Below are 10,488 nucleotides of genomic sequence, written 5' to 3' on the forward strand. Positions count from 1 at the left end.
CTCCACACTGGTGATTTTTTTTTTTTTTTTTTTTTGGCTTATTGAAAAAGTCGTGGCCCGTGACTTGGCACATGTAGCAATGCTAAAGCATGAACACTGAGTGTAGGCACCATCCTGCCTTCCTGTGTGTGTCACAAGCACAGCTCAGCTCTCTGTGGCTCTTGAGGATCACACTCTGTTCCTCTCGCCAGCATGGTGCCTAGCCCATGGTTGGTGTTCACTATGTGCTGGCTTCTCTAAAATGTTTATCATGTGCTCCATGAAGTGATGGATGAGTGGAAGGGGAAGGCATTGGAACGCTTGGGTTTCTAAAGTAATAGATGCCTGAATGATGAGCAGGTGGAAGGAGCCGCTGTTGGCCATGCTGCCTGATTGAGTGGAGAGGGGTCCGTGGATGTGTCAGGTGAATGTAGAGAACTAGCTGCTGCTTGGACGGAGGGAATTAGACTCAGATCCTTCTCTCTCTCCCTCCCCCATGTACATAGCCAGGGACCTGGGTGAGTCTTGATATAACTATAAAAGCCACAGTCACCTTCTGTGCTCCCAGCTTCCACTCAACCCTGATAGCAGGTGGACCTTGAGACCCTTGCAGAGTAGCCCTGCCTGGGGGAATCATACTGGTCACTGTGCGAGCAGACTGGGTCTCTGTCTCTCACAGACCTCAAAACAGGCGAGAAGAGTTCATGTACCCTACCCGAGGGTGCCAACTCCTTACCCCAAGAAATTGACCCCACTAAGGAGAATCAGCTGTACTTCACCTACTCTGTGCACTGGGAGGTGAGACAGAACGCCTGCTCTGGCCTGGGGAGGAGGGCTTGCTCTGGGCTGGGCTCCTCTGTCCAATAGGAGACCTTACTCTGCTTCCTCGTGCCTGCCAGGAAAGTGACATCAAATGGGCCTCTCGATGGGACACTTACCTAACCATGAGTGATGTGCAGATCCACTGGTTTTCCATCATTAACTCTGTCGTGGTAGTCTTCTTCCTGTCAGGTGAGCATTGAAGGTGGAGTTGGGGGTCTGAGGCATCACAATACTTACAGGGTATTTCTAGGGTGTTGTCAGGGCTGCGTGTGGTCAGAAGCAGTCCCCATGGTCCTGCGCCAGCCCCCCTGTGTACAGAAATGAACAAGAATTGGACTCTGCTCTAGTGAGTTTTTTAGAGAAGAGCAGATAGGTTTGTTTGTCTGTGCACAGTCACCGATGCGTTCAACAGCCTCCAGAAGCATGGGCCTGCTGTGGGACAAGCGTGGCAGGAAGCTGGGGGAGACTCTAGACAGAGGTAAAGTGAGGAGGTTGCTTCCATGTCGTGAGAGACAAAGATAGCAGTAGTTCCTGCTTATTCACTGCCTATGAAGAGACTGGCTGCCACCCAGGCTTCACTAAGGCCAGTCCTCAGCTCAAGAAGTGAGTCTAAAAGCACAAAGTGAGCTCACAGCCATGAGCCCGTGTCCTAAGCACAATACTGTGACCTAGAGAGGGAGACAGGACAAGTGAGGCAGAGTGACTCAGGGAACTGCTGAGGGACAGTGAGAGGCGAAGGTGCCCCATGTGAGTCTTGATGCATTGCCAGTAACAGGAATGGCATGGGACTCTCCTCCCTGACACAAAAAAGCAGGAGCCTGTGGCCTCCTCTGCCATCCTGCAGCCTCCTTGTCTGCATACCCCTGCTCAGCTGGAGCAGAGCTCACTTAAGTGGGAGGCGGCCCTGTTGAGCAGGGCGTGGAGCTAGAGCACTGCTCACCCTCCCACCCTGTCCTCTGCAGGCATCCTCAGCATGATTATCATCCGGACCCTGCGGAAGGACATCGCCAACTACAACAAGGAGGATGACATTGTACGAGGTCTTGGCTGGGGCGGACTGACTGGAAGAGGGAGGATGAGCTAACAGGAGGGCTCTGCACTTGCCAGGCCTGTGTGTGTGCATGCACATGCATGTGTGGGAGAGCACAGTAGATCTCAAAGGCATTGAAAAGAAAAAGAAATATTTTTTTATTCCTCAAAGTGGTAGGTGTTTGAAAGAAGTCACAGAAGAAAAAAAAAAAACTTGGTTAGTTTGTCACTTAAAAATTTTAAAGTAGAGGTTTTGAAATGGTGCATCACGGTACAGGTACTTGCCACCAAGCATTACAGCCTGAGTTTGATCCCTGAGACCCACATGGTGGGAGGAGAGAACTAGAACTAACTCCCACAGATTGTCCTCCGACCTCCACTTACACTTTATTATGCATGTACACCCACCCACACACACACACACACACACATCCTTAAGTAAATAAATAAGTAATGCAATCTTTAAAAAAAAATAAATTTAAAACTAGGGCTAGGCATACTATTACATACTGTGATCTTAGCGCTCAGGTGTGAGGCAGGAGAGGCTGGAGATGACTCGCCTCCATAGCAAGACCCCCATATCAAAACCAGCAAGGCCCAGCTTAGTTATTTGTCCATTATTCCCTGGGAGACAGAGGCAGGTAGAGCTGTATGAGTTCACAGTCAGCCTGATATACGTATATATTTACAGACAAGAAACTAGCTATACATAGCCAATAAGTATGTGATTTTTTTTTTTTTTTTTTGGTATGCCTGGTTTCACACACACACACACACACACACACACCACACTTCAGGAAACCCCACCTCCACCCTTGCCCAAATTCAGATTCAAACTGTCATAAGAAAGTGATGTTGGGACAGGTAAATAGCACAGATTTTTATTTTTCTTTCTTGAGACAGGGTCTCACTATGTTGCCTGGGCTCTTTCAAACTGGAGATCCTTCTGCCTCAGCCTCTGAGTGCTAGCTAGATGACAGGTATACACCACCACACACGACTTCTTTCCCCTTACCTTTTTTTTTTTTTATTGTGGGGCTGAGGAGATGGCTTAACTGATAAAGTGCTTGCCTAGGCACACAAACATGAGAACCTGAGCTTGGATGCCTAGTGCCCATGTAAAGCCAGGAGTGACAGTGTGCATCTTTAACTGCAGTGCTGAGGGGCAGATGTGAAGGAGTCCCTGGGGTTCAGAGAGCCTTGTATCAGAAAGATAAGGTGTGGAGCAATTGGGGAAGACACCCGATGTTGACCTCTGACCTCCACATGCACATACACAAAAGCATACTGTACTAATGGTTAGCAGGGTTAATATGAGAGCCCATCATGGTGGCTCAAACCTTTAATGTCAACACTCAGGAGGCACAGGCAGAAGCAGACAAATCCCTGTGAGTTCCAAGGCCAGCCTGATCTCCATAGTGAGTTTCATACAAAGTAAGACCCTGTCTCAAAAAAAAAACAAAAAGAAGAAAAGGTTAACATGGGGGGAAATATTCAAAAATCATACATCCCTTGAAAATAACAAGGTACTCAGTATGACACTCAGCATTTTTTAAAACATTATTCATGTGTATACATGAATAAACATAGGTTAAAAACTAAAGAAAACAGTGGTATCTTTTTTTTTTTTAAGATTTATTTATTTATTATATGTAAGTACACTGTAGCTATACTTCAGACACTCCAGAAGAGGACGCCAGATCTCGTTACGGATGGTTGTGAGCCACCATGTGGTTGCTGGGATTTGAACTCTGGACCTTCGGAAGAGCAGTCGGGTGCTCTTACCCACTGAGCCATCTCACCAGCCCCCAGTGGTATCTTTTTATGTCAATGTAGAAACATTTAAGTATATAGGTCATTTTATTTTTTTAGAGGTTTCTGTCATAAGAAAATCTCTTGTCATGCTGCCCAGGCTACCTTGAACTCTCAGTTCTTCTGCCTTACCCTCTTGAGTGGTAAGACCCAAGACATAAACCACCACATGTGGCCTAAACATTTTCTGTTTCTTTACATTCCTTTGAATTTTATGACATACACTTTTTTTTATAAAGGTAAATACATATTTATAATCAGGAAAAAATAAGTTGCTTCAGGAACTCACCACCCACGGACTATTAAGTTAGCATTTAGTGTGCTGGTGTTTGCATGGTCTCCCATGCTCTAGTCTTCTGGAATTAGGAGATGATTTTTCCCGCAGCTACAAGCCCCGTGCTGTGCTTGGCCTCCCTTCTCCAGGTCGCATTCCTCTGACAAGCCTATGGTGCTGGTTTGATGGGGTAGCCTGGGTCTACAGGGTGTTTCCTGCAGGAGCCTCTGTCTCACAAACCTCCCCCCCCCCCCCTGTCCCTTGCTACAGGAAGACACCATGGAGGAGTCTGGGTGGAAGCTTGTGCATGGTGATGTCTTCAGGCCACCCCAATATCCCATGATCCTCAGCTCTCTGCTGGGCTCAGGCATTCAGCTCTTCTGCATGATCCTGATTGTCATCTGTAAGTGGGTGTGTGGGCTGGGTATGGCGGTCAAAGGAACATGGCCTGATCCTAAGGCATAGCCACCTCTCTGTGACTTAAGCAAAAGTGTAGGCTTATCTCCCAGGAGCAGGCCAAGCATTCTGGGCAGCTACGCCAGGCACGCAGTAGTGATTCCCTCCGCTGTTTTTCAGCTCTGTTCACATAAGAGCCACATGAGTACTTGGTCAGGGAAGCACACATGAGCACTATGAAGCTGACTCCTCTCTGTCCTCAGAGTAAGTAGCTAGTCCAGAATCACTGCCAGCCTCGGGCGGGCCCAGGACTATTCCCCTCAAGGCTGGGTCTGAGATATGTAGCCCAAGCTAAGATGAGCAGCCACTTTGTCTGCCTGTGCCACTGCATACAGCAGGACTTTTTTCATTAATCTAGGGACAAAACTCACTAATTTATAGTAATTACAGACAGGTCTGGAGTCAGTCTGCCTAAATTTATCTCTCACCCTTAACCTTTGAGCTTTATGACTGATAGCCACCTAGCCTTGTTGGGTTCAGTTTCCTTGTCTAAGAAATGGAGAGGCTAACTTCCATCTTAGAGGGTCAAGTTAGATTCAGCTTGCACATGTTCAGAATGCTCTCAACGGGTTGTGTGGTTCATTCCAAGGGCTCTGGGGACAAGAAGGTATGGTGACGGTTCAGACTGCCAGGACCCAGCAGCTGCTCCAACCCCCCCCCACCAAACCCCAGCTACACCCCCAAACCCCAGTACAACCCAGTCTTTTCCTGTAAAGAGCTTTGCTGTTTCAAAGGCTGAAAAAGAAGGGAATCTCTTCTAGCCCCATTTGTCTAGCAGCCTGTATGTCTGCCCATCAGAAGCTTCAGGCCTGACAAAACACCCTGATCCTGAGCCTGCCTTCTGTCCCCTCTGTAGTCGTGGCCATGCTTGGGATGCTGTCACCGTCCAGCCGGGGAGCTCTCATGACCACTGCCTGCTTCCTCTTCATGTTCATGGGGTAGGTATATGTGAGAATGTTCCCAGGGGATGGCACAAGCCTGCTTCATGCCACTTACAGGACTTCTTATTGTGGATTCTGCCTTTTCCTACAACAGGGTATTTGGTGGATTTTCTGCTGGCCGTCTCTACCGAACTCTAAAAGGCCATAGGTGGAAGAAAGGAGCCTTCTGTGTAAGTCTTCCCCTCCTCCCCCCTTCTCCTCCTCCTCTTCTTCCTCCTCCTCTTCTTCCTTCTCCTCCTCCTCCTCCTCCTTTTCCTAGCATTTGTTGGGGCCTGAGACACCCTTCCTACACCACTCAGGAGCTTAGGTAGGCCCTGATACGGATTTTTAAGCTAGTAGCTAAACAACGTGAAGGTGGAGCAGTGGGGGCTAGGGCCCACAGTCTCCAGTTCTAGGCTCTCTTAAGCTTCCAAAAGTATCTCAGCATTGCAGATGCTCCATCCACAGAGTGATACAGAGGTTGACCTTAGGCAACGTTTTGCTTGCATTGTCGAGGGACTGGAGCAGAGACTAGTGGATTCAGAGTGGTGAGCAGCATCCCAAGAGAACACCACACCCAACAGACCAGAGAGAAGAGTGAAGACACGTGGAGGTGGAAAAGTCCACAGAAATGGGGCAGTGCAGGCTGGGGTTCTTCCAAGGACCTTTTCTTCTTTCTGTTCACAGTGTTAGATGTGATGCCCAGACTGTAAGTTTCAGTCAGAAAGGAAGAGGAAGAATTCTCTGCTACACAATGGAAAGGAACAAAAAAGAAAAGACATCTAGACATTTGAACTGGGCCTAAGGAATATTTTAGGTAGCACCTACACGTTCTGGAATTGCTGAGATCCTAGGTTTGCGATTTTTTTGTTTGTATGGTTGGTTAGTTGGTTTGGTTTGGTTTTTTGAGACAGGGTTTCTCTGTAGAGCCCTGGCTGTCCTGGAACTCACTCTGTGGACCAGGCTACCTTGAACTCAGATGTCCCCCTGCTACTGCCTCCTGAGTGCTGGGACTACAGATGTGCACCACCACACCCAGCTGGGATCCTAGTATTTTTTTTTTTATTTTAATTAAATGTGTGTGTGTGCGCGCGCGTGCACGTGCATGCGCGTGTGATTTTTTTTTTTTTTTTTTTTTTTGAGACAGGGTTTCTCTGTATAACAGAGCTATGGCTGTCCTAGAACTCACTTTGTAGACCAATCTGGCCTGGAATCCTCCTGAGTGCTGGGATTAAAGGCATGCACCACCACCATGTCTGGCTAGATCCTAGTCTTGATGGATAATCATAAACAGCCCTCTCTGAACTTCTAGTTTCCATCTCTCCAATGGGAGTAGGTGCAACATATAACCCCTGGTACACTCATACCACAAGATGTTGATGACCCACAAGAGGGCCCAAGGACAAGAACTCACAAGAGCAGTGACTAGCTATTGGATGGGAGACAGTGAGCCAAAGAAGTTAATGCAGAGTTTGAGTGTTAGCTTGGACCTTGACCTTTGTGCTTAGTGACCTATCTGGATGCCTAGATCATCCCAGTGTGTAAGGACGAGACTCAAGTGTAAGCCTGGGGCCTTGAGTTTCTGCCTGGCCTCTAGCCTGAGAGACTGACTAGATTCCATGGCATGAAATCAGACTTTGGAGGAAGACTGTCTAGGTTCTAAACTCTGCTCTACCCTTGATAAAGTGTGATCTAGAATGGAGAGATGCCCTTATCTTTTAGTAGGGTCTCTTCTAAACCTGTCTGTAGTGAGGGTGAGGTGAGATGGAACAGGTAGAGCCCACAGTTGCCATCTTTAAGAAGCTACTAAAGCTGAACCATTATTTTAGGCAGTTGGAGTTGGAGCCTAGACGTACATATTTTTTTAGTCATTTTATTTATTTATGAAGCAAATAGTGAGTAGCTACTGTGCTGTGTGATGAGAATACAAGAGAGTACAGGATTTACAGTGCAATGGGGAAACAGACATTGATCAGGCAGCAAAGCATATGCTGGTGCTCCTTGTCTCAGTCAGATTACACTCCGTTGATAGAGTCTGAGATGGATGTATATCTAACACGCCAAAGTTAGTGTGGTTGCTACAGAATGCCTCTAACCGTCAGAACATCGCCAATTCAAAAGATCCTAAGTAGACCCTTTATAAGGTGACCACCATCTGTAATTAGGAAGTAGGTTGAGAGCAAGGAAAAAGCAGTTACGGGGCTCTGTAAAGTCTCATAGAACAGGAGGCCTGGCTTGTGTGGGGTCAGAAAAGAAGCTGTGCTTAAGCAGCAACCCAAAGGAAGCCTCTGGTCCCCAGCTCCCCAAGGGCCTTGAGGGAAGCCAGATGCAGCTCCCCAACCTGTTCCTCTTGCTCCCAGACAGCGACACTGTATCCTGGTGTGGTTTTCGGCATCTGCTTTGTGTTGAATTGCTTCATCTGGGGAAAGCACTCATCAGGAGCAGTAAGTACCTTTCCCCGCTGCCAAGCCCCTCTCCAGCAAGGAGAGCTGGTGAGGCTCAGTCCTATTCCCTAAGGACATTTCCTGTTACTGTCCCCTTCCCTTTTCTGAGCCCCCAGAGTTCTGTTCCCAGCTGTAGGGGTTGAAGGTTGGCTGGGGTTTCCCCAGCATTGCCCATCTACCATCTGCCTATGCCCTGGCCCTGGCCTTTCTGCAGGCTTGGGAACAGCTGGCCACAGATGACTTCTCTAAAGGGAGGTTTCCACACTCCAGGGGCCAGTAGGGGAATTCCCCGTGGTTTAACCAAGTGAGAGCTGCCTGGTATTCATGGAGAAGGCTCACCTCAGCATCCTGTCAGCACCAGCCCAGAGTGGAGCTCCCATTAAGCCCCACGCCTTGAGGTTGCCAGCAGCTCCTCGGGACTCTGGGACGGAGGGAGGGTGGGGCAGGTGCTTGTTAGGACTGCTAAGGAAGGACTCTGGGTATGGTTTGAGTGTAGGCTGCTGCTTTCCAGCGGCATGGGAATGCTTCCCCCACCCCACCCCACCCCACCCCACCCTGGTATTCAAGGTGGGCTTTCTAAAGAGCACAGAAACAGTAGGAAATGAAGCAGTGGAGCCATCCAGAGGTGAATACCTACCATGGAGGTTTTAGATGTGTACTCTTTCCATCTTTCTCCTTCAATAGAGATGTTTAAAATGAGAGTATATGATTTAAAATTTACAATGAATGATGCTTATTGTAATACTGTTCTAAACATTTAATGTCCTCCGTTTCTTATTTTTAGGTTGCATACACAGTAATACATTGCATTACAGCATTTTACACTCTGTCACTCTGCTTTGTCACTCACTCAGTCCCTTTACAAACCGTCCTCTTCCTTGTCCCCGCCCCCGCTGGCTGCTCCCCTTCTTCCCCAGCTGACTCCCAACTTCTGCTTTCTTATCACATGTATTCCATTACCCTATTTCCCCTACGTGAAGATCTCTTCCTTCCTTCTAATGATCCCCTCTCTAGTTTCATGAGTTACATATATACATACATACATATAGATACAAAAATGTTTAGTGTAGGTTCTGTGTATAAGAGAAAACTTGCAGTATTTGTCTTTCAGAGTCTGGCTTATTTTAGCATAATAGTTTCAAGTTCCATCCATTTCCTGCAGAGTGTTGGTATTTCATTTTCTTTATCTTTGGTACATCCATTTCCTGGCTTTTGGGACCAGTGCAGCAGTAGAGGTGGATGTCTTTGTAGTGTGCTGACTGAAAGTTCTCTGCATCTGTACCCAAGTAATAGAGCTGGGCCATGTGGGATCTGTGTTTTTACTTTATACTGGTTTCTATAGTGGCTGCACAAATTTACCCTCCCACATTAATATGTTGTTAACATACTGATTTTTGCACAAGCCTTATAGAAAATGACTTACAGAGAAGATGATGAGGAAGATGAAAAATATCAGTTCTAACCCCATCCCCCTTCTAAAGAAGCACTGTTAGCTCTCTGATGTAGGCTTTTCCAGACACATGCACATCCAAACACTGAATTTGGGAGCCTAGGGTGCAGCTCAGTTAGCAGAGTGCTTGCCTAGCATGCTGGGAACCCTGAGTTCCGGCTGCAGCACTTCATGAACTCACTGTGCTAGTGCGTGCCTTCCTATCCCAGCACCCAGGAGCTGGAGGCAAGAGGATGGGAGTTCAAGGTCGTCCTTGGCTACATAGTAGGTTCAAGGCCAACTACCTAGGATATAAGAGGTCCTGTTGAAAAAAATGAATTTTATTAAAATGGAGTTCTTTTATTACTCCAGAGCCATGCCCTGCTCTTCTCCACTTGGGAGAATGCTGTGAAGTTTCATTTTAACCAAACTCTAGCAGTTTTGCCTTCTCCCTTGTTGTCTTCACACAGCAGCCCTCGTGTAGTGTCCTGTCCTTGTGGCACCTTCATGGCTCCTTGGGATTCACAGTCCCCACTGCCTCCCTGGAGGCTGGGCTCCTGGGATGCTAAGGTTCCATCTTCCCTGGAAGCTCACATGGCCCCATCTGCACTCTGCTCTCCCCACAGGAAATTCTTGGCCTCAAGAGATTCAGGCCAGGAGCCCTGTGGCAGAAAAGTCTGCAGGCCCTTCCCCAGCACAGTGGCCCTACTGTGCATGTGGCTTCTCCTCTCTGGGAGCCCAGAGCTGCTACCCCTACTACTACCCCTGCATGGCTTCTGTTCTAGGTTTCAAGGCCGACAGGAGCCTCACAACATTGTGTCCACAGGTACCGTTTCCCACCATGGTGGCGTTGCTGTGTATGTGGTTCGGGATCTCCCTGCCCCTTGTCTACTTGGGCTACTATTTCGGCTTCCGCAAGCAGCCATATGACAACCCTGTGCGCACAAACCAGATTCCCCGGCAGATCCCTGAACAACGGTGGTACATGAACCGATTTGTGGGGTGAGTCTAGACAGAGGTAAACAGAGGGCTTCCAGGGTGGACAACCCCAGTGCTCCCCTAAGCCATCTCCTTAGGAGAACGTGAAGAGGCTCCCTTCTCAGAACGGTGCTGGGGTGACTCTACAGCAGCAGCGAGTATACTGCTAGATGGCCTGCAAGCTCAGCTTCATGTCACAGTAAAGACAAGATGCTGCAGACCTAATGTCTGCTTAGAAATGAGGTCAGGGAGGCTGGTGAGATGGCTCAGTGGGTAAGAGCACCCGACTGCTCTTCCGAAGGTCCAGAGTTCAAATCCCAGCAACCACATGGTGGCTCACAACCA

At 48.1% G+C, this 10,488-nt stretch overlaps 1 protein-coding gene across 1 annotated transcript in view; it reads left to right on the forward strand.

Moving 5' to 3' along the window:
* Nucleotides 1-10,488, forward strand: part of Tm9sf4 (transmembrane 9 superfamily member 4) — a 46,336-nt gene that overhangs the window by 28,592 nt on the left and 7,256 nt on the right. Inside the window, 9 exon segments of the mRNA XM_021186363.2 lie at nucleotides 659-777; nucleotides 879-990; nucleotides 1,764-1,834; nucleotides 4,187-4,319; nucleotides 5,229-5,310; nucleotides 5,408-5,483; nucleotides 7,653-7,736; nucleotides 9,992-10,167; nucleotides 10,303-10,329. Coding sequence (XP_021042022.1) covers nucleotides 659-777; nucleotides 879-990; nucleotides 1,764-1,834; nucleotides 4,187-4,319; nucleotides 5,229-5,310; nucleotides 5,408-5,483; nucleotides 7,653-7,736; nucleotides 9,992-10,167; nucleotides 10,303-10,329 — 880 coding nt within the window.

This window comes from Mus caroli, chromosome 2 (assembly GCF_900094665.2).
Source record: "Mus caroli chromosome 2, CAROLI_EIJ_v1.1, whole genome shotgun sequence".
NCBI lineage: Eukaryota > Metazoa > Chordata > Mammalia > Rodentia > Muridae > Mus > Mus caroli.